General features: G+C 46.3%; 1 protein-coding gene across 1 annotated transcript in view; it reads right to left on the reverse strand.

Moving 5' to 3' along the window:
• LOC147620934 (glyoxylase I 4-like) overlaps nt 1-21,723 on the reverse strand; it is an 85,455-nt gene extending 63,732 nt beyond the window's left edge. The window contains exon 1 of the mRNA XM_086825211.1: nt 21,546-21,723. Coding sequence (XP_086681337.1) covers nt 21,546-21,626 — 81 coding nt within the window. The 5' untranslated portion in view covers nt 21,627-21,723. The remainder of the gene's footprint in view (nt 1-21,545) is intronic.
• Nucleotides 21,724-24,862: the final 3,139 nt, after the last annotated feature.

Below are 24,862 nucleotides of genomic sequence, written 5' to 3' on the forward strand. Positions count from 1 at the left end.
CCAAAAGTGGCTCCTCCCCAAAATAATCCCTAGGGCCCCAAACTTTAATAAGTTCCTAGGGCCACTAAGGCCTAGGGGCAAACTTTAATAAACATTAAAGTTTAATGTTTCTAGTTCCCCCCCTTCACACCTAGGGATGTCCACACATCTTAAACTCTGTCCGGGCACTCCCCATGTGAATCATAAAATATTCTGACTCTGCAACCACCATGCCCACACTTGTGCTGTTCCTTTTTCACAGGGCCATGACAGATCTTCTGCCAAAATGGACCAAAATAACTATCAGTCCTGCAAAGCCCTCTCAATGACTGAAATAAGCTAGTAGAAATCTCGGTGAACGACAAAGAATTCACCTCTCTAATTCGACTAAGCGCATCTGCAACACTATTCATGGACCCTTTTCGATAACGGATCTCAAAATCAAAATCTTGCATTAACTCCGCCCAACGAGCTTTCCTTCCTCTCAAATCATCCGCATCACACACATACTTGATTGACTGTCCTTCCTCTCAAATCATCCGCATCACACACATACTTGATTGACTGATGATCAGTCAATACCACAAAGTTGGAGCCATATAAATAATGTCTCCAAACCTTGAGAGCATAAAGCTCCTTCTCAAGGGTTGGCCAACGAGATTGAGTGTCGTCTAGCTTTTTACTTTCAAAAGCAACCGGTCTACCATCTTGAAATAGAGCAACCCTGATAGCATAGTCACTGGCATCAGTTTCAAGAACATAAGGCCGACTAGGATCAGGTAATGCTAAGATAGGTGCTTCCTTGACTTTATCTTTCAAAAGTCTGAAGGCCATATCCAAATCGATATTCCAAGTGATAGGCTGATTTGACTTACGTCCACGACCTTTCAATAAGTCGGTCATCGGTAGTGTGAGCTGAGAGTACTCCCGCACAGATTTCCGAAGAAAAACTACAAAACCGAGAAAAGAACGAAGTTGTTTCACTGTTCGCGGTACAGGCCAGTCCAGAACCTTCTGAACTCGGTCATAGTCAATGCTCAATCCATCTCTAGTGATCTTGTGTCTCAAGTAAATTATTTCGGTCATAAAGAACTCACATTTACTTAATTTAGCATATAGTCGATTCTGTCTTAAAAAAGATAAGACAATCGTGAGGTGTTGACATGATCATAACAAGGGCAAAGGGAAGTCTTCACAAGCGAAGTCTTCTGAGCAGGAATCCGACTCGGATCATGACGCCTTGAAGGCAAAGCGGACTTGTAACCATTGTGGCGAGAAAGGTCACTATTAGAGGAAATGTCCACACCAGAGCACCGAGAAAGGTGCAGATTCCTTAGCTGTAACCGTGAAGACTCCAACTTTTGTGCACTTGGAGATTATGGGCACCGGAGTTTCATCTTCTTCGGGCAGGGAGGCGGTTGGACTCACCGCTAGGGATACTCGGGATTGGATTCCAGGCACATGAATCCTTCCTGAGAGTTATTACAGAATCTTAAAAGGCACACAGGTCACATCCTTATTGGTGACAAGTCCACTATTCCTATGGGCAGGTTGGAGATCATTCCGGATGGCAGAGAGGAGAAGCATTCCTCCCAGATTCTTTATGTCCCATCTCTTGGTTTTCATCTTTTGTCAGTGCATGAGGTTTGCAAGACTGGCATACGGGTAGAGTTTGATGAGCATGTTGTTGCTCTCCGAGACATAGCAATAAGCCAGGTTGTTTGGGAAGGCGGAGTGGAGAATGGGATTTATAGACTCTCAGCACTCTCTCTTACAGGTCCTCAATTAGGTGATTTGTGGCAACTTCGTCATGGCCAGTTAAATGTGGATACACTGCGACGGGCTTTCCGGGACCAGATGGTGGATGGCTTGCCAAATGTTGGCAGCAAGTAGGGACATTCCAGTTCTTGCGTTCGTCAGTCAAAGGAGCCTTTACAGGTGAACTATGCATTGATGTCTCGTATCATTCGGGACAAAGATCCCACTTCCATTAAGGAAGCTCTTTCCCAGGAGACTTGGAGGAAAGCCATGCAAGTGGAACTTGAAGCCATTGAGAAGAATAACACTTGGGAGTTGGTTCCGAGGCTGTCAAAACGGTCAGTCATTAGTGTCAAGTGGGTCTATAAGACCAAGTATACGTCTGATGGTTCGGTGGACAAGCATAAGGCCACACTTGTGGCTAAGGGCTATGCTCAGCGGCCTAGCATCGCTATGAGGATACCTTTGCACCGACAGCGAGGATGACCACAATTCGGATAGTTCTTGCCCTTGCCTCTTCTCAACGGTGGCCGGTGTATCAGATGGATGTAAAATCTGTGTTCCTTAATGGTGACTTGCAAGAGGAGATGTATGTTGAGCAACCTCCACGCTTTGAGGTTCTGAGATCAAAGGGGATGGTTTATAGGTTACGGAAGGCCTTGTATGGTCTTAAGCAGGCTCTCGGGGCTTGGACTCGAAAGATTGATTCCTTCTTTCTGCGGAAAGGTTTTCAGAGATAGGTTGCAGATCCTAACTTGTATCTCTTTTGAGAACGCGGTATGGTCACTTTGATTATCCTTTGTGGATGATCTTATTCTCACTGGCGGTTATGTGGAGCACATAGCTGTGACGAAGGCTGCCTTGTAAAAGGAGTTTGAGATGACCAACTTAGGCTTACTCCATTTCTTTTTGGGATTGGAGATTTGGCAGACCCAGAAAGGATCCTTGTTTCTCAACAGCGTATGTTCATGAGTTGCTGGAGACCTTTGGGATGGAGAACTGCAAGCCTATTTCTTCACCGATGGACCGAATACCAAACTTACAGTTAATGATCCTTGTGAGCAAGTTGATGCCTCCTTGTATCGGAAGCTTGTTGGTTCACTGATTTGGTTGCTGAGCACCATATTGGACTTGAGCTTTCTAGTGGGGCTGTTGAGCTCATTCATGCAGACACCTTTGAAGACTCATTGGGACGCAAGATCGTGGATCTTGCAGTATCTGCAAGGTACGAAGGATCTTGGACTCTTCTATGTTACCGAAGGGGGAACGAAGGAACGAGGAGATCTACATCAAGCTACGGATTTACCCTTGGCTCGGGAGCTATTTCTTGGAGCAGCAAGAGATGGCCAACTATTGCCTTGTCTTCTACTAAGGCAAAGTACCGGGCTACTTGTGGTGCTGCTTGCGAGGTGGTGTGGTTGCGGGGGTTACTTGGCGAGATTGGGTTTCCACAAGAGGAACCCGCGGTCATCCAGAGTCACTTTGTTCGTGAGAAGATTTTGGCTGATGACATCTTGCTAGTGTTTTGTTTGACAAAGGACAATGCAGCGGACCTCTTTACAAAGTCTCTGCCTCGGGCGATGCTCTAGTAGCACCCCAGCTCACTAGGGTTGGTTCCACATCCAAGAGCTGAGAGGGGGTGTTAGCAGTCATCTCCTGTCTGTACCATATTACTCAGTAGGGAGTGAGGGCCCACCCGAGTTAGGAGTAGTCTCCATTTTTCCTCATTTTCCTTGTTGTTTTTCCAATTTTTGCTAGTCGTGGGGAGACTTTCGGTGCTGGCCGACTGATGATTTGCAGCCGTGGACATCTCTCCAACTTGTCAGCTGTTTTTGGGCTGGCCGACCAACAACGTAGGGTGGTATAAATACCACCCTTGCCCCCCACTTGTATTTTGTACCAGATCTTGTTGTATATAGCAAAGTTTATACAGCTTCACTCTCTCTCTACTTCTGCGTTTTCTTTCTCACAGCAGTTGTCTCATTTTTCGATGTGCATTCCGACAGTCGCTACATCGAGCTCGCCATATGTGCCAGGTTACAATGCTACTGCAAATCTCCCATCTTTGGCAAGAGCCTGGTCGCCAGTGATCTGCAGGTGGGATTGTGACTGGTACTGCCGAAATGCAGTGGTGAGAGCCCTGAAGGGCTAGCGCAATCCCAAAGACAATGTCGCTGAGACTCCTAGGAGTGGCCGCACCTCGGGCAAGCAGCTGCCCGACCTCCAACTGCCAACCAAGTGTCGACCGCCAAGCTCCTGTGTGCCAACAACCAAAGAAAAAGGGTGATCTTTCTAGGCCAAAAACTGTCCCACAGCCTCTTCCAAAAATCTGAGAGTAAGCGTTGTGAGAGGCCCTGTATGACTGCCAGTGTGCTGCTGCTGCTGGGGTGCCATCAATCTCTGGCATCTGAATCCTGCGGCCTAGCCGCGTTTATGGAAAGAAAGGGGCATCCAGAGTCTCCTCCCGATCAATGGGATCATGCCAAGTCCCCTCGCCCACATCCTACTGAAGGCGCGTGAAAGGTCGGCACTCTCATATCCATAGCCACCAGAATCTCTCCCTGGCCACCTTGGCCAGAGGTGGGTCTATGTGCCACTCCCGTGCCTGAAATCCAATCACTCTCACCCTCTATAAGGTGCAGCCATTGAAATCCTCTAAGGGAAGCTCGGATCTCTCTAATCTACCATGGGATCCAATAGAAAAGGTGAGCGGACCGCTGCCCTCATCCACTCCATGGACAGCCACAAGAATATCATGCCTGGTAAACACGTCAAGCCATACTGGGGGAGTCGGGTCTGGGATAGGAGTCAGCCACTCTTGAGGAAAAGCTGAGTCGATGTCAATGCTGAGCCTGTCTCTACCCTGGATCCCTGTCGAGTCTCTCTCCTGCACCTCCGGGGTTTACTATCTGTGTGTGATCAAATCTCCAAGGGACCTAGCAGGTCCCATGCTCAACGCTCCCCATGATACATGAGGTCAGGCCCCCAACATGTGGCCACTAGGTAAACGAATCAGGGGTCCATACCAATGGTTGCCGAAGCCGCTCCTCTAAGGCTACCGGAGCAATCTGTCTAAGGACCAGCTAGAGGTGATCCCAAGCTCGACGTAAATTGGCTGCAAATCTGTCCTCAAAAGTTGGAGTAAAACCGCGGGCCTGCATCTCTGTGAAGATCCATCTGGTACTCTGCGGCCAAGGGCTCCCTAGACTCGGGGTGCGGGCTGAAATCCAGGCCAAGAGGAAGTCCTTCCAAGGATCACCACCGGGAAGGAGTCCTCGAACAATCAGCTTGCCCAGCAGGGCACGGCTCTAAATAGCTAGGTCAATGAGGCCTAGCCCCCCTCTACGTCGTGGCTGAATGATCACTCTCCATGCCACCTTGGCCCTGGTAGGCCTTGAACGAGATAGCACAGGCGGAAGCATAAATAATAAATATATGAGAAAGTGCAAAGGAGATTAAGAGAGTTGGACAAGATCCCCTTTTATAAGGGCAGTAAAGCTTTACAATGGCAATAGCCAACAACTGAGTGTTGAACAATGTGCAAGAGAAGTGGATGAATGAGTGAATAATCAGGAACTCCTTATATGGTGCAATAGGGACCTGGCCGACTGCCTCTAGGGCTGGCCGACTGGCCCTGGACAAATAAATAGGAGAAAATCCAATAAAATACAAAATAAATGGTAAAGCCCCAAAACAAAGAGATGCACAAATTCTAACACCCTCTCTGCAGCTCATAGTGTGCAAGAGTCCGAAGAAGATAAGTCGATGAAGATGCAACCATGGACCCTCCAGCACAGCAAATATTGGAATCACCTCAGAGAGAGCATCCACCAACCTGTTTCCTCCAAACAAAATGCCACCACGAACAGCAAGGAACTTTGCTTGGCCACGAGTTCCCACACAAGTGTGCAATGAACTCCAAGAATAGATGATGAGCTGTTGGACACACCACGCCCATAATCCCCAACAGTGGACGGAACACATCACATCCCAAAAGCCTCGAATCGATTTTGTAAAAAAAAACACAAATTTTGAAATTTGGGGGTTTTCATGCCAGGGTGCCAATCCAGCCCTGCTTTTGTCGAGATGCCTCGCACTAAGGATGCCATGTGGGCCCATGTCACTCTCGTATCTAAATATCGTGGTTCAGGCACACAAAAGTGGAAATGCAATTTTTGCGGGGTTTGCTCAAGAGGGTCCATAATCCGTGTTAAGGCCCATTTCACAGGTTTAACCGGGGAAGGCATTGGTGCATGCAAACTTGTGCCTGCAAACATCAAAGCCGAGCTACAAGAATGGAAAAGACAGCAACTGGCAGGACGCCGTTGTGGGCCTGTGCTCGAGGATATTGGGGTTAGTGAGGATACATGTGAGGCATCAAAGAGAACACGATTGGGTTCAGAGGAAGATGCACAGAGCCAAGCAAGATTTGGGGGTGCTGGTAGTTCCACTCCCACAGCAACACTTTGCCCGTAGCACCCAAAGCCTCTCTAAAGAGAGCAAGCATTCAAGCAAGCATGCAAAAGCAGGCAATTAAAGATGCAACTAGGGAACTCACTAGGCTTTTCATCCAATGTGCTTTGTCTTTTCACATTGTGCGCACACCACGATGGAAAAAGGCCATGAGGGCAATCAGCCGCATTGGATGTGAGTGGGAGGGACCCTCCTATGAGACCTTGCGCACTAAAGAGCTCAGAAGAGAGTAACGAGCAGTGGAGGAGGAGATGGAGCCATTAAAAGCCACTTGGAGCAAGTATGGTTGCACATTGTTATGTGACGGGTGGTCAGATATACGCAAGAGGAATGTGTACAATATTTTGGTGTCCTCTTGTAAGGGCACTATGTTTTTGCGTGCCATTGATGCATCTATGCCTAGGACAGTGGTGACACGAGCATTTATATGGTCACACCTCCGCGAGGCTATCATGGAGATAGGCCCACAAAACATAGTGCAAGTGGTCTCTGATAATGGTAGCAACTGTGTCTCTATGGGACGGATGCTAGAGGATGAGTTCCCGTAGATTGTATGGACTCCATGTGCATCCCACAACCTAGACTTGCTCATTGAAGATCTTGCCACAAGATTAGGTGGATTGCTGACATCTTTGACACTGCGCGTAGCTTGGTGAAGTTTGTTACCAAGAGGCCCAAGGTCTTGGCAATGTTCCGTGCCAATAGTGACCTTGAGCTTTTGAAGCCCTCATAAACCAGGTTTGCATATATGTTCATTGTGGTTGAGAGGGTAGAGAGAGTCCGACGGGGACTCATGCACACAGTGGTTAGTCGAGAGTGGATGAGCTGGGAGGACCATGAGCACCCGAAGGCAATTGCTTTTGCACGTAGAGTGATGCAAGAAGATTGGTGGAAGGAGGCAGAGGCTTTATTGAGAGCTCTTCAACCAATCTCTAGTAATCTTCGCATCACTAACATGGAGGGCAGCACTCTTGGACTCTTGTACGAGTTCATGGACCGGATTGAAGAGGCTCTTAACTGATTCACTCTCTTGACAGATGAGAGGTACTGAACTTCCAACTAGTTGTCTTCTTGTTGTAACTTGTAAGTTGTATTGTACTATGATCTATCGTAGCCTGTAGGAGTGAGCTAATAGCTTTGATCATTCATGGCTAATTTTCAAGGTTGAGGACATTCGACGGGTTTGGAATGACCGGTGGGACTGGTTCCATAGACCAATCCACGCGGTGCCCACATATTGCACCCTCTCTAGCGTAATGAGGCCAGTATATTAATGAAGAGTTGGAAGATGGATGGCAAGATTACATTCAGAAATGGACAGGAGGAGACATGGAGCTCATGAGACGCTTGGAGGATGAGCGGCTAGTGTATCGGAATGCCAGCCACGCATTTGGTAGACAGACTGCATGCATGCGAGAGAGACAGCTTCAGCCAGTCTCATGGTGGGAGAAGTATGGGATCAGTAGCCCTCACTTGGTGAGTACAACTCTAAAAGACAAGTCTGTTATTTACATTAATACATTGATCAATGATGATTATACTTAGACTTTAGGACCCTATACTTACAAAGTTTCTGCATTTTAATGGCAGAAACGCCTCGCCATTGGAGTCCTCTCACAGGATTGCAGTTCGGGTCCTGCTAAGAGGAAATGAAGCACATGGGCCCTCTTCCATACAAAGAAGAGGAAAGGGTTGTCTACTGCTCAGTTGGAGCGGTTGGTGTATTGCCATTGCAATCTCCGCCTAATTGAGCAATCGGGCAATCCGATAGAGCCTCGTCAGGTCAATGTCGATAAAATCGACATTGAGAAGATGAAAGATGTCCCAGAGATTCCTCACGAGGAGCGCGACATATGTGCCATGTTGTATGAGGAGTTGATGGCACCTGCTCATGGCACACGAGCATCTACAATAGCATTATCAGGAGGTGCTAGTACTAGTGCAGCAGCTGAGATGAGTGCGGCAGCTGAGCCAGCATCATCCTCTTCTGAGAGTGACATTGAGTCTACCGAGGAGAGTACTGATGAGGACATCGAGGATGTTGAGGATTGAGTGCCCAATTGGTGTTAGCACTTTCATCCCCAGTTTCTGCTCTGTATGGTGCCCATTTGGTCCCCTTTTGTATGGCCCTTGCTTGTGGGCTGGCCACCCCTTTTTTAGTATTTTTCCGGGATTTTTCCCAGCCATTCTGGCATTTTTCTAGGGAGCCATGTCCAACAGCTCCAGTCGGCCTGTTTCTATGCTCCAGTCGGCCAGCTCTTCCCCACTATAAATAGTGGGTGCTGGCCTCTCATTTTTCATAGAGTCTTGTACTTATTTGCTCCCTCACTTATGAGACTATCACTGTCTCTTGCTTGGGACTGTTTTGGTTCAGTATATTCAGCATAGTTTGCTCCATATCTCTCTCTCTTGCACTCTCTTTCAGCACATTCTAGTGCCACTCTGCTTCCGCTCTGTGCACTCTTTCATGGTATCATCGCTCTAGGTTTAGCAACCTTTCTGCTGCCCCAGATTCAGCCCTGTTTTCAGCACCTTCTCCTCTGCGTTTTCTTCCAGATCCATAGCTTTTTGCTGCTGCGTTTTCTGGACAGCACTCTGCTGGTCAGTTTTTCTTCAGATTGGCTTCACCGATTCAGCCGTCTGGCTCTTGGAGATCAGCGTTTCATTGCCCACTTGGAGATTGGACTGCAGGCGGCCTGTTTTCTACAGGACAGCACTTGTTCACTGCTGCGTTTTCCTCTCCAGTGGTCCTTTCCCTTTGCAGAGGGGGCTTGTGGTGTTGCAGGCTTTGGTGGCACTCTTGGTACCTGTGGAGGACACCTTTTCTTCAGAGATTGTGCATTTCTTGAGATTGAGCCCAAGCTCTTGTGATGGCTGCTCCCACTTCTCTTCATATGTTTGCTGAGACTGCCAAGTTGGATGGTTCCAACTACACCCTATGGAAGGTGAAGGTGAAATCGGCCTTGCGTGGCGTGGATCTCTGGGATTGGCTTGTTACACCAGCCAATGCCACCCCTCCCACCCTTGCTTCCGGTGGTGTGACTCAGGCACAGATTGATATTTGGCAGTCGAATGATCGACGTGTTTTCTCCTTCCTGATGTTGAACTGTCAGGATGCTGTTCTCTCTCATGTGCGTACAGCAGATGCTGCACATGAAGTTTGGAAGGCTTTTGCAGATCTCTATGAGATTAAGTCTCCGGGTCGGATTTTGGCATTGGAAAAGCAACTTATGAACTTATCAGTTTCTGCGTTTCCATCGTTATCTGCTTTCATCTCAAAGATGAAAGATCTCCGGGACGAGCTTGCTGTTTGTGGCAAGGATATCTCCACAGAGGATATGGCTATTCGGCTGCTCTCCAAACTTCCAGAGAGGTTTGATGCATACTTTCAGTCTCTGGTTTCTTCTCCTCGTCCTGTTCCAGTTACTTGGGAGGAAGTTCTCCCCTCCATTATGCAGATAGAGTCTCGCTTTGAGGAGCGGACTGGCACCTCCGGTGGCCCTGATGGAGCTTTGGCAGCACGAGATAAAGGGAAGTCTCAACAAAAGAAAGGTAAAGGGGGTTCTGACAAGAACTCCAAGGATTCCGATAAGGATAAAGACAACAAATCTTCAAAGAATAAGGACATTGAATGTCACTATTGTGGCAAGAAGGGTCACAAGTCACCCCAATGTCACAAGAAGAAGCGTGATGAAGCAGCAAAGAACTCTTCCTCAACGGCGGTGTCTCAACCCAAGAAGGATGATGGAATACTTCTCTTAGCAGGTACTCGGCGTATACTTGCTCTTGTGACTTCTCAGTCACGGTCTTGGATTGTTGATAGCGGTGCTACTGCTCATATGACACCCCATCGAGATTGGTTCGAGGACTTCACTGCCAGATCAGGCGAGATCACTCTGGGTGATTCTTCTTCTGTGCCAGTGCATGGTCATGGCACTATCCCCATCTTCCGTTCTGAAGAGGACAAGAGGTACTTCTCTGACGTTCTGTATATTCCAGATTTGGCTTTTAACCTTTTGTCAGTGAGTGCTCTTACAGCTCAGGGTGCGGAGGTGATCTTTTCTCGTTATGAGATTACCATTCGTGATAAAGCGACTGGTAGCATCTTGGCTCAGGGAGTCCAAGATAGTGGCCTCTACAAACTGACCGCTCTGCTTTCTTCTGGTGCTTCTTCTGCTCTTTGGCATGCTCGGTTTGGCCATTTGAGCTATCAGCTTCTGCAGCGAGCTTCGAAGGATGGGTTGGTTGATGGATTACCAACCATCAAGGCTCCATCTTCTCCTTGTTCCTCTTGTTTACAGGGGAAGCAGCACCGAGCCGCCTTTCCGAAGGAGGCGACACACAGATCTTCGACATCACTTGCTCTCATTCATGCAGACTTATGTGGTCCTATGAGTACCGCGTCTTTGAGTAAGGCGTTGTACATGCTCGTGATGGTGGATGATTTTACCAGATATACTTGGGTTTTCTTTCTGAAGACCAAGGATGAGACTTTTCATCACTTCTGTGATTGGAAAGCTGAGGTGGAAAAAGAGACCGGTCACTCGGTCAAGGCTCTCAGGACCGATGGAGGGGGTGAGTTTACATCCCAGGAGTTTCAGCAATATTGCAAGACACATGGCATTCGGAGACAACTTACTACTGCATATACTCCATCTCAGAATGGAGTTGCCGAGAGGAAGAATAGGACCATTATGGAGATGGCCCGTGCTATGCTTGAGCATTCTTCATTACCTCGACGTTTCTGGGCTGAGGCGGCTTCCACTGCTGTCTACATTCAGAATAGGTCTCCTACTGCTGCTCTTCCCGACAAAACTCCATATGAGGCTTTCCATGGTGAGAAGCCCTCCGTTGTTCATTTCCGGATATTTGGATGTACGGCGAATGTTCATGTGCCTAAGGAGCAGCGCTCCAAGTTGGACTCGAAGTCTCAGCGCATGACTTTTCTCGGATACAGCACTGTGTCCAAGGCATATCGTCTTTATGATCCTCAAGCCGGTAAAGTTGTTGTGAGCCGTGATGTGGTGTTCGACGAGACTCCTACATCTTCAGAGGGGGGTGGTGAGCTTCTTCTTCCTGCACCTCCTTCTCCTCCTCCTACTCCTCCTCCTGCTCCCGCTGTTACTGTTATACCTCCAGCTGAGGATTCTCAGTCAGATGATGATGACCCTGCTCCTCCTCCGGCGAGTTCGAGCAGATCTGTACCTGGTTGGTATTATCAGACAGTTCGTGACTCTGGGTTACGTGAGCTTCCTTCTGCTCCTCCGCCTGGCTCTCTTCGGCGTTCTTCCAGAGTTACAGGGAAACAAATTCATGAGGGCAACATGTTTGTTAATTATGCTCTTATGTCTACAATCATTAATGGTCCTTCTGATCCCACTTCTGTAGACGAGGCTCTTTCACATGAGTCTTGGCGTCATGCTATGCAGACAGAGCTGGATGCTATCGAACGGAATGGCACTTGGATTTTGGTGCCTCGGCCTCTGCAGCGTAAGGTGATTGGTGTGCGTTGGATTTTCAAATCAAAGTTCCGAGCTGATGGCAGCTTGGACAAGCACAAGGCGAGGTTGGTTGCCAAGGGTTATGCTCAGCACCCTGGTGTCGACTTCGATGAGACTTTCGCTCCAACGGCCCGGATGACTACCATTCGCACCGTTCTTGCACTTGCAGGACATCATAGATGGCCCGTTTTCCAGATGGACGTCAAGTCGGCTTTCTTGAATGGAGAGCTTACACAGGAGGTTTATGTTGATCAGCCGCCAGGATTTGTTGTTCCGGGCAAACAGGATCATGTGTACCGGCTGAAGAAGGCTTTATATGGTCTAAAGCAGGCTCCGCGGGCTTGGTACCAGCGGATTGATGAGTTTTTTCAGAAGCTCGGCCTGCGCCGTTCTCATGCAGATTCGAACCTTTATATCCTCCTTGAGAGGGGGTTGATTGTTATCATTGTGGTCTATGTTGATGACCTCATCTTTACAGGTTCTTATTCTGTGCGGATCCGTTCTGTCATGGATGCTTTGGAGACAGAGTTTGAGATGACGGATCTGGGCCTCTTGCACTATTTTCTTGGTTTTGAGATTTGGCAGACCTCGAAGGGCATTTTCTTCTCTCAGCAGTACACTCGGGAGATTCTCGACAGATTTCAGATGACTGGGTGCAAACCAGTATCTTCTCCTTTGGATATTGGTGAGAAGCTTTCTTCACTTGATGCTTCTCCAGGGACTGATCAGGGACAGTATCGGGTTCTCGTCGGTTGTTTGGTATGGTTGACCTACTCCCGATTGGACATATGCTTCGCAGTCAGTTTATTGAGTTCCTTCTCATCCAAAGCCCGTCAGTAACATTGGCGGTGTGCTCTCAGAGTTCTTCGGTACTTACGTGGCACTCTGGATTTTGGCATCTTTTATGGCCAAGGATGCACTCTTGTTGGATGGTCTGATTCAGACTGGGCTGGAGATCCAGATACACGGCGTTCGACCACTGGTTGTGTTTTTTCACCTGGGTCTGGAGCCATTTCTTGGAGCAGTAAAAAGCAGCCTACTATGGCGCTTTCCTCTACCGAGGCGGAGTACCGTGCAGTTTGCTATGCTGCATGTGAGGCGATATGGTTGCGGAGATTATTGGAGGAGCTTGGCTGTCCTCCTACCGGATCTACTCTTCTTTGGTGTGACAATCAGAGTTGCATCGCCATCGCCAAGAACCCTGTGTTTCATGCTCGTACGAAACACATTGAGATTCAGTATCACTATGTTCGTGAACGGGTTCTTGCTGGAGATTTGCGTTTGGAGTATTGTCCTTCCGCAGAGAATGCTGCAGATTTGTTCACCAAGCCGGTTTCTCGGGCTTCCTTGGCTCCTCATCTTCGGATTCTCGGAGTTTGTTCAGCATCTGGTGCTGAGAGGGGGTGTTAGCACTTTCATCCCCAGTTTCTGCTCTGTATGGTGCCCATTTGGTCCCCTTTTGTATGGCCCTTGCTTGTGGGCTGGCCACCCCTTTTTTAGTATTTTTCCGGGATTTTTCCCAGCCATTCTGGCATTTTTCTAGGGAGCCATGTCCAACAGCTCCAGTCGGCCTGTTTCTATGCTCCAGTCGGCCAGCTCTTCCCCACTATAAATAGTGGGTGCTGGCCTCTCATTTTTCATAGAGTCTTGTACTTATTTGCTCCCTCACTTATGAGACTATCACTGTCTCTTGCTTGGGACTGTTTTGGTTCAGTATATTCAGCATAGTTTGCTCCATATCTCTCTCTCTCTTGCACTCTCTTTCAGCACATTCTAGTGCCACTCTGCTTCCGCTCTGTGCACTCTTTCAATTGGCAGTGCCCACACTCTCTATTGAGGACTCTAGTCTTTGGGACTATCAAGCTCCTCTAGTTTACTATTTGTCATCATTCATGCATGATTGTATCTTTCAGGCTGCTTCAGCACGCTTTACTTTGTGTATTTCAGACTTCAATTTACTTTTTTTGTATCAGCTCTGGAGTCTTTTTGTGATCACTTTGAGTGCCATTATTGAGTTGCCATTATTGATGATGAAATCCAGATCTTGATTCTTGATGTTGCCAATTTATTTATGCCAATTGGTCAGTGACTCAATTGGGTGCCCACTATAACTGGGTCACCCAGATTCTTTAGTTTTAGCTTGTAAACATGTTTTAATGTGTAAATGATGCATGTTTAATATTGTTTTGCAAGGAAGGCAACATATTTTTAACATATTATAAACCTGTATATAAATTTTGAGGCCTGTACCCCCCCTTTTTGTATGAAACGTTTTTGAAACTTCTGGAAAATGAATGAAACGTTTATGAAACGTTTCTAAAACGCCTCGCAACTATGGGCCGAAGGATGGCAACCTTGCAGACATCTTCACCAAACCACTCCCTCGTGCTTCTTTGGAGGTCTTACTTCAGTGTGTCGGCGTTGGTCCGCCCATCTGGCGCTACAGAGGAGGTGTTGGAAATATTGTTCATCCCCAAATGGACTCCCTGCATGCTTGTATCTAGCCCATTTATGAGGCCCTGCACTGCATATTTTCATATTTTATCTGCTATTTTTGCACCATTTTTAGGTGCCTTTTTTAGCATTTTATGGATTTTTGTCCAGGTCAGCCTGTAGCACCTGGCCGACCAGCTCATGAGGACCTATATAAATAGGTGCCTCATTCCCACATCATATCATCTCTGATTTCAGCCCTGACTTGTACATACCAGCACTCACAGGCCTTCATTCATATTCAAGTTCTTGATCATTTGTAGTCTATTGTCTACACATATATGCTGTTTTATTCTCTATTTTCAGATTTACAGCAATAGCACAGATTTCTCACAAGCCCATAGCATGGCCAGCCCATGGGATGGGTTAGTACCCAGTCGACAGCCATCAACTACTTGCCAACAGCATAAAGAAACATATACTTCAAGTCCGCCAGCATCAAGGATGGATAGGGCAGCCAATCATGAAGCAGACACTCAGCCAGCATCAAAGGAGGTATCATTAATGTCAAGCACAGCATATTATGGCATTTAATGCCTATTTCTTGTCCAAGCAGCAGGCCAACAACAGTCTTGCTGGCCAACCTGTACCTCAGCATAGTATATAAGCATGAAGACATCATTCAGCAAGGGCATTCAGTATTCTCATCATTGTAGAAAGTCTAGAAGTCAGTAGAAGTTAAGTAAGGGGCCAAAGGGCTCAACCACGTACAAACATAAACTTTTCGGGCTGACCAAAGGCTCCAACAACATCATCATTAGTCCCAGATTCGGCAACATTTTAGGGGAGATTTAGGGTCAGATCATAGGCAGTCAATAGAAGGTCTCTCTCTCTCTCTCTCTCTCTCTCTCTCTCTCTCTCTCTCTCTCTCTCTCTTCGCTTCTCTCTTCCCACCCTCCTTCTCTCTCTTCGCCCCCTTTCTCTTCGCTTCTCTCTCTCTCTCTCTGCCTGCACCTCTGCGCCCCCTTTCTCTTCGCTTCTCTCTTCCCACCCGCCTTCTCTCTCTTCGCCCCTCTCTCTCTCTCTCTCTCTGCATTTCGCCCGCCTGCACCTCTGCGCCCCCTTTCTCTTTGCTTCTCTCTTCCCACCCGCCCTCTCTCTCTCTCTCTCTTTGCCTGCAGTTCGCCCTCTTCCCAGCCACCCTTGCTCAGGCCCCCAAGGCAGCAGCATAACTCTCCCCTGCACCTGTAGCTGAGCATCTTGTAGGTCGCATTTTCTGAGTCTCCCCCAAAGGGGAGAGGGTACCCTTGAGGGGGGACTCGTTCCACCAACAGCCCTCTCCTTTATCAGCAGCAACACATGGAAAGTAAGAAGTCTTTTGCCTCAGTCATCGCTTCATGATTACCGCCCATTCCTCCACCCGTGAGCAAGCCGACACCATGGGAAGCCTACCTCATGCAAGAACTGAAGAAACTCCAAGGAGAATTAGCAACACTGAAACACGAGACTATCAAGAAAGATGAACAAATCAACGAACTGAAAGTGCAAGTGCAAGCCATGAAGACGAAGCAAGAGGAAGCACGAGAAGGACCCATACCTACAACACTACAAACAGAAACGACAAACCATGTTTCAAAGGTAAATTCAGTTAACTCACAAGATTTTGTTAAAGAAGTCATATAAGCGGTCAAAGAAAAGGAACGAATGGAAAGTAACAAAAAGGTAATCAGAGTCGGTGGTCTTCCTCAAGGCTGGGATAGGGCAGACATAGCTCAAGAGCTTCGAGAAGACTACATACTAGATACAGATGTACTTACAGCACAACTGAGCAAAGTAGTCCCCTTCGTGGACTTAGGAGACCCTATCTCTATTATAGTAAAGGGTACACAGGCAAAAGTCTCCTATATGGACAACAATGAGAAAATAGCAGTGGTGAAGCAAACAAGGTCTCTCCAAGGGACAAAGGTATGGATAGCTGATGAACTCACCCCGCTACAACTCAAGAACAGATCGGCAGAGCTGAATAAAGTTAAAGAAGCAAGAAAGAATGGCAAATGGGCAATATACAGAGGAGGACAAGCAATCATTAAAGAATTCCGTACCCCACCCCCCTCAAGAGCAAATCCATCCATGGATGAAATATAGCTATTTTTATTTTGAACCTCAATTTCGAACTAGATGCAATAGAACCCATTGTAACTTAAACTCTTAAGAGTCTTAAGAGTTCATTTTGAGTTTTTTTTTTTCAGTTTTATGCCTCTTTGGCATCGATACCCAGAGTGGAATGTAAATGGATGTACCTGATCTGTCCCATAGGTCGGATTCGGCCTCCCGTGGACGTTAATATAACTTTCTTTCTTTCTTTCTTCTCTCTCTCTCTCTCTCTCATCATCATCATCATCATTAAAGTTTACATCGTTGTTCGGTATGTGTTCAATACACTATATGGTACAAAAAGATGATGATGTCTTTACAATTTCTGCCTGACCAAAAGGTTGACTTTAGACTAGGGGGATGAGGATCAAGTAAGCAAGGCTTCCGTGCATGCAACATCTGTTATTAATCCCTCTGCAGCTGCTCGTGAGGTCTCTCTCTCTCTCTCTCTCTCTCTCTCTCTCTCTCTCTCTCTCCGTCACCGAGAGATAGCAGCTATCCAAATGAGACACCAGATGGAGACACAGGAGAGGCTAGCTCGCTTTCATTCAGACTCAGGGTACATGTTCATGCCATTCACAGCCTCAACATCGGCGATGTATGATATCTTATATCCCTCTTATGGCACTGGATGGAGTTAGACATAGATCTGCATAGCATGCTTGTACTACCCCTTCAGCATATAGAGATGCATCTTGCCTTAGCACTCCATCCACATCCCCACCCCCCTTATATTGTTTGTATATGGGCTCCACCGATCCATGATGATTCACAGTTGTATCCAGACACATGCACACTTTTTCTTTTGTTTCTTTTCTTCCGATGACCGGAAGAACACAGTTGTATTATTTTTTGTCTCATAGGCCGACTTTGGCCTCTCGTAGACGTTAATATATCTTTCTTTCTTTCTCTCTAACAATTGGTATCAAAGCAAGCTGGGCATTTTTGTTCATGAGAAGAGACCAGCTGCATACATCTATCACTTTTCCATCCAGAGGCTCCATTAGAAACTCCATCAGCCAACGATTCTGTCATAGCTCCTATCGTCTGTTGTTGGTACTACATCGTCGGTTCTGTTAAACAAGTCTAAAGTGTGCCATCTCTGCACTGCCCTCTGCCAACTCCAACAGTTACTGCCCGCCTTGCTGTGGGCTGCCTCTTGTCCAGCAAAAGTGTTGCCAACTCCAGTCTCTTAATTAAGTGTAAGGTTAGTGTGAATACACATTAGTGCACGCACTTTTGAGGCTAGGTCCAGTGCATATATAAAGGATCCTCATGTAACATTATTCATAAGTTCAATCAAGCTGAAGCAAGTTCCCTTGTGCTCTCTCTCTCTCTCTTTTTTTCGTGAAATGGTGTTTTATATTATATGTAAAAATGTACATCAGCCACACGGCTCAGACAGAACCTATGGCCCCAAAAAAACCCCCACAAAAGATCCTCTAAAGGATCATGACCATGCAAACCTGTACACTAATAAGGAAGCCTCCTAGCCAAATAAGCATCCCAGATAAAAGCATCAAAGATGAGCCAGCCGAGCCGCCGTAGACCATAACGAAATAACATCTGCATCCAGTAGCTGAGCTGAGAGAAGAGAAGAAAACTGCCAAAGCAGCAAACTGCGGATACGTAGAATGTGCCCATGTATTCCAGACAAGGAATCAAAGATGAACCCATTCCGTGTAGTCCAAATATGCCAAAGTCCTGTCCATCTAAGGAAATGGAATATCACAAGGTGACTGTCCGAAGTAATGACTTGAGGACAAATCCCAAATATCCACTAATGAGCCGAAACAGTAGACCTCTCTACTGCCTCCCAAACGCGAGAGACAAAAGACCAAATCTGACGGGCCACTGGACAACTCATGAACAGATGCATAACTGTTTCAGTGCATGTCGTGCAGAAGAAGCAAGAGACCAATGTAATTTTACGACGGCTGAGCTGATCCCGTGTAGGTAACCCTTCCACCAACATCCTCCAAATGAAAACCTTACCTTGGTAAGGGAGTTTAGACTGCCAACCACGCATAAGAGTTTTCTGCCACCATGATTTAGACTTGTGCAATCCCCACACCTTATTGGCCTTGGCTGAAACCCAATCTTTCTCTGATTCGAGCTTATGATAGACCTGGTTAGCTGAAAGTGATATCAAGTCACCAGATTTGCATAGTGCCCAATCAACCCAAGGCTGATCTGCAGATGGCCGAGGCAATGGAGTAAAAGGCTCAACTGCATGCATGATGTCAACCCATAGTGGCTGAAATGTCCGAGGAACCCTAAAGTGCTGCCGAATACGACGAAACGAATATGGCCTGTCACGACCAGGTATCACAGCATCTCGGATTCTAACCAAGCCTAACCTGACCATGCGGTTGAGTCGTATGCATGAAGCATCTCTGTCTGGCCAAACAACGACACGCGACTCCACAAATGTTTCGAACTGCAAAGAGTTCAAAAGTAGTCTTTTATGACCAGGATCCCACTGAGCCAATAGTAGAACTTCATGCCAAGAAAGAAGAATATGCGATAAAATGTGAGATGAGCGAATACAGACAGGATGAGCCGCATTCACAATGTCCCACCATGAAGCCTGCACACGTGTCCGTCCATGTGACAATCCCTCCAACTCAATCAAGTCACGAGCCATGAATACCCAAGGCTGCTCCTGCAAACACATATCCTGAAAAAGCATCCACCTACGCGCCACCATATGCAAGCGGACATCCAGTAAAGCAGCCCCACCCATTCTTTTGCCGTCGTAATGTAATTCCAAGCTATCCATGTTTGACCCATAATATTTCCTTGCCTCTTCCACAGCATAAACCGAATGGGATCAACCAAACGAAGAAGAGATTTGTGCGTCCAAGGTAGCAAAGGCAAAAAATAGGAAATCATGCTAAGCATAATAACCTGAGCTACCTTAACCCTCACGTGCATAGGCCACCCTTGAGCTGCTCTCTCTCTCTCTCTCTCTCTCTCTCTCTCTCTCTCTCTCTCTTGTGCAAGAGCATGTGTTCATGTAATCAAGTGTTTCTCTATCTCCTCTTCTCTCCCATTGACTGTGTGTTTTCTAACATTGCCCTATATGCCTAAATACCCAAAACGCAGCACCAGGCTGCGATAACAGCCTCTAGGCTGCCCTGTATGTGCCTTTCGTGACACCTTTGACTACCCTCACAGAGGGGCTGCATTTCTGCTTGGATGGCTGCCGTGATGATGGGTGTTTGGCTGCCCATTTTTCTACTCCATTTACAGCCCTTTGGCCTCCCCTTGAAGGCCCTACTTGGGTGCTTATGCTGCCCATATAGGGCTGCGCTTTTGCTTCTACACGCCGCCCTGATGATGATGATGATGATGATGATGACCTTGCAGAAAACCTTGCTGAATGCTGATTCTGGCCGCACTATTCTTGCGTTGTGTGCCCACCACTAGTCCCCCCTTGATGCACCTTCTTCACCCCTTGATTTGGCTGTGTTGGAATCACCAACCAGCTACCTTGCCTTGCTTGCTCTGTCCACCCTCTCATGGCGCATTTGGCCCTCCTTGCCCTTTGGCTGAGCGCTCCTTGCACACATGCGATGGATCTCCACACCCCTAAAATTTGCAGCCCTTCCTCCATCAAAGCCTGACGCTCTAATGCTGATGTAACATGGGTGCTTTGCGGAGGATTAGTGTATCGCCATAAAAACCCCTAATCAGAGTCTTGAACCCATGCATGTACTTCTTCTTCATGCAAGAAACACAATAGATAAAGAGATGACCTAACCTACTCGTGTATTCATGTGCATGCGCATGGACATGCTAATCCATGGGGGGCTAATCCCTGACTCAATGATGAATGAATGAATCACCCTCAGCCATAGCCCTCTATTTATAGTGGCTTTTGGGCTAGTTGGCTGGCCAAACCTACTCTAGGGTGTTCACACCATAATAATAATGATGTTGTCCACACTTGGCTGCTCATTGGGCACCTCGACAAGAATACAATGAATTGGCATAAATGCCCTTACATACACATGAATCCCGCCATGCACTCGACCTCGAAGCTAGCCAATGGGTAGAAGCATGTCCATGTCACACCTCGGAAGAGTGTGCTCATGACATGCACATCTTCTCTCTTTCTCCATTCTCTTTATTTCTCATCATTAAAACGTGACATTCCCTCTACCATGAAATCACTTCTAGCCGAGGTGGGTATCGTAATTAGTTGATCACATATCTCGCTCTACAAACACGGGATCATCTTGACAGCTCTAGGGGGAGGGCGGGGAGAGCCACACTAGGGGCCTATAGTGCCACATTGGTCCATTGCTCCGTCTAGTGAAGGACCCAGACTCCATGTGTAAGAAGGTGGTGCGGCAACACTGCATCTATTCCGAATTACCAATAAGGCACTCCTAACGCCCCCGCAAGGTGTGAATGATGTCTAACCAAATGGAACAGATCGTCTCTGCAGGGCGAGTGGCTGCACCATCATCAATGGCCTCTCTGCATATAGCCCACCAGATATGGCAAGCGGTAATGATCTCCCATCGCTATCAAAATCCAAATCTGGGAGTCCACTGGATAACCAGGACCGTGAAGGCTGGAATGGCTATGATCCGAGAGCTGCAAGGCGAGACAATGCCGTCCTTGTATGGTAGAGCCGTCCCCTCCTTTATAGCCCATGCAATCACACCCCAAGTGAGAACATGGAGGGCCACCCAAATAAATAAATAAAACTCAAAAACCACACCTGGAGGATTATTTTTAATGCTTGGTCTACTAGTTGATTAGTAAGATGTTTTTTTCCCTCTTTTCTTCTTTGCTAGACTACAGACCAACATGATGTTTTTTTCCCTCTTTTCTTCTTTGCTAGACTACAGACCAACATGATCTTTTCTTCTTTGCTAGACTACAGACCAACATGATCTTTACGATACATATTGTCTCTCAGAGTAATTTTGGCCTTCAGTAGACATTAACATAATTTCCTTCCCCCTCTCTCTTTCTCTCTCTCTCTCTCTCTCCCTCTCTCTCCCTCTCTGTCTCGGTAATAATCTCTCTCTCTCTCTCAGTCTATGGAGGGCTCCTCTACTACAAGGCCATAAGTGCACCAGAGACATCCAAAGCTCGCCGCATCCCCACACCCCCCCTCCCCCCTCTTCTTCCCCAAAAACACATACACACACACACACACTGACAGGTACGATAGCCTAAATCGAGTAAAACGTTTAGTTGGTGAGACCAGGATAAGCTGCACGTTACCAGAAGCGGCCGATATGTTGTCAAAGGAATGCGAGGCGGGAGCATAGATGGCGACGACGCGACCGCAGAAGCTACTGCCATGATTATCGTGCTGCGCCGTGTTGTTCTGCGAACACAAGACGGGCTCGTCGAAGCGTACCAATAGGGATTAATGTGGCACCAATAGCAATAGGGGCTGATAACGATGAAAAAAATCGTATTCATTAATTAACCAAGCAAGAGACATCGTGTAAAAGGAGTAATTTGGAGAAAGCTATGGAGGAGCAGGAAGTTCTTTACACAAGTACATCAAGGTTTTGTATGGTCACACATCCACTTCATGCCTTCTTTCTTGCAAGTTCTTTACACAAGTACATCAAGGTTTTGCATGGTCACACATCCACGTCATGCCTTCTTTCCTGCAACCATGGACAAGGAGCTTTGCCTAGTTAAGGTTTGGGCAGCCATTCGGGAGCAAATCACAACCTCTCTTCTACACATTTACTCCTCTCTAAACCACTTCTATATGTATGTATGCATGGAGCTTGGTAATCCTTCTTTTTCCTTTGATTCCAAACAACCTATGCATACCTTCATTAATGGTCACACAATATATTTGCACTAGCCACCATCACTATCCGGACATAACTGGATTTGCACAATGTGTCAACTTTTTTAAAATGAAGTGATGGTGGGGCAATGTTTGTGGACCGTGCATTCAGCTGACTTGTTTGTATTTGATGGCCCTTCTTCACGATCTTTTCAATTGAGATATCAAGTTTACTCCGGCATTAGCCTAGGGACAACTTAGACAACCAACCTTAGCATTTTCAAACTTGATCATATCATATGAAAATACATCATTAACAACATTCTTGTTTGTCCATTATAATGTCATTACCACACTAGTACATGCAACACACACACAATTCAGGCACCAACTCATGCATCATAGCAGCTTTTTATTCAACATAACATGTACTAGCTCTCATGGGGTAGTGTGAATTCACCCATATTTAATATAAATCCTATGAACTTTCTTCTTAGCTCCATAAGAGTTCAGTACCATCAATGTTCACACAAGAATTCATTGGTAACATTCTCCACCTATTTTTTCTTATGATTATTGTGTAGATTTGGGTTCACATACAAAAGGATTAGGCAGATTTAATTCACATGCAAAAGGTCCAAACATGCCAGCGCACCCTTATCGACTTCCTCAGAGCAGAGCGACCCTGCGCACCGTTGACCACGAGTCAACTGGGCCCACACAGCCACCTTGAGGAGTCACCCTGGACAAAGCTGGAGAGCTATGTAGAGCACGGTGTCCATGACCTGCTGGGCTACGGCCCCAGCCAAGACATTATCAGAGGATAGAGGCGATGTTGGCACGATGTTATGCAGCACGACCTCGGTGCTTCAGCTTGTTTATGTTAGATCGACCTATGCGCGACATTATGGGATGAGTCTATCTCAGCTGCTTCCCATAGCCTACCATTTTTCCAATTCCACACTTTTATTGAATATGCCTTTTTCTGGCAATTGTATTAGGCCACTAGTTCCTCTTTGGCCACATGTTATAGCTAGTTCCTCTTTGGCCACATGTTATAGCTAGTTGTTTTTCAATTTATGCTTTTCATTTTCTACTCGGGACATTTAGTTTCCTTGAGTTTTGTATGTATTGGTACTTTAGTCTCATAGGCCACTTTGGCCTCTTGTAGACGTTAATCTCTCTCTCTCTCTCTCTCTCTCTCTCTCTCTCTCTCACACACACACACACACAAAACATATACAGGCATCATATATTGGTTAAGCTTGTGGGTTAATCATTTACAATGGGATGTCTAGATGGCGTAAATAATGAGGCCTCACATGTTTCCCACAGTGTGATGGTTTGATATGTAATACAGAGTTTTTGGCAATCTAATTTTATCTTTGTAAATTTTGACCTTATCTCACGTTAACATTACTAGCCAAGGAAAAAAAGGTTGACCTTATCACACGTGAACATTACTAGCCAAGGAAAAAAAGGTTGACCTTATCACACGTGAACATTACTAGCTAAGGAAAAATATACGGGCTAATAGTCACAAAAAAGTGGTGGGCTATTTTACATGGAAAATTATAGCTTTTAGAAAAATCCTTTGAGTATGTCAAAAATCAATCCTACACCCTTTCTATTGTGATTATGCAAGTAATGGGTTGTTGTATTTTGTAAGGGCCCCTTTATGAGGAGAAACCACTTTGCATTTTGCTTTTGAGCATGCCCAAATGCCTAACAAGGCCTATTAAGACATTGGGGTTGGCCATAGGTGGCCGGATGGTTAGGAGGCCAGGCTTATATAGGTTCTACACCATGCCAAATAGGATACATATAAGTGTGGGATGTTAAATCGCACTCAAGGGTAAAAAGAGATCTTCTTAAGTCAACATGTCCTTATCTTATAAGGCTCAAATAGGCACCCAAACAATCTTGAATGGGCCTAGAAGTCTTATGTTTAGTCTAATATTCTCCAAATCAGGTTATGTGGTTGGTTTGCTATTGAATCAATCATAGGGTGGCCAACCTACGATACGATTCCCATTAGGTAGTAGTATATATAGACTGGTTCAACAACCTCCTTAGATAAATTATGATCATCAATTTGAGATCTGACTTGATTGTGTTATACACCCTTACTCATGCATGACATCCTCCATCTCGGAGTCTACCACCTATGTTTCCAGCTCAAAGCTCCCTATCGAAGTGCATAGCGAGGTAGATGCCATCAATATAATATTCTCCATCTCTCTTACTTTAAGTTCTTTGTCTTGTGGAAGATCCTATTATATGTGTCAACACACAAGTATTTTCTTGTATAGTATTGGAGCTCAGGCTTTAGACAAGGCTTGTTTACAAGCGGCTTTATGGTAGTAGATCTAGAGAAATAGCTCAACTTGCAAATGTTGCAGGCCCAAGGGCTTGACCACCACCGTGCAGAAAGTTCGATGGGACCAATAACACCCGTTTTAACTTGAGGTCAATTCTTGCCTCTTATAAGATGTGGCAGGCCACTATTAGGGTTGATAGGATGTCGGAGGCTACTTTCAATCAGATAAGTCGATGTTGTTGTTGGATGCATGAAATGTCGGAGGTTCTGGAAGGTCTGCAAAGCAACATGGTACCACAAGTAAGGTGCATTTAAACATAATGCAAACACCAATCATGCAGTGTGAGGAATGATATTTACAACAGGTTAACTTTTCTAGTTAAGACAAGGGTAATATGAAGGTTAGTCCAAATTCGATCTAAAACAAGAGGGAGCAAAAATGCCTCGGGTTATGACCTTAGTCTCAAC

This window comes from Cibotium barometz, chromosome 31 (genome assembly GCF_041138505.1).
Source record: "Cibotium barometz isolate CiBa-2024 chromosome 31, ASM4113850v1, whole genome shotgun sequence".
Lineage (NCBI taxonomy): Eukaryota > Viridiplantae > Streptophyta > Polypodiopsida > Cyatheales > Cibotiaceae > Cibotium > Cibotium barometz.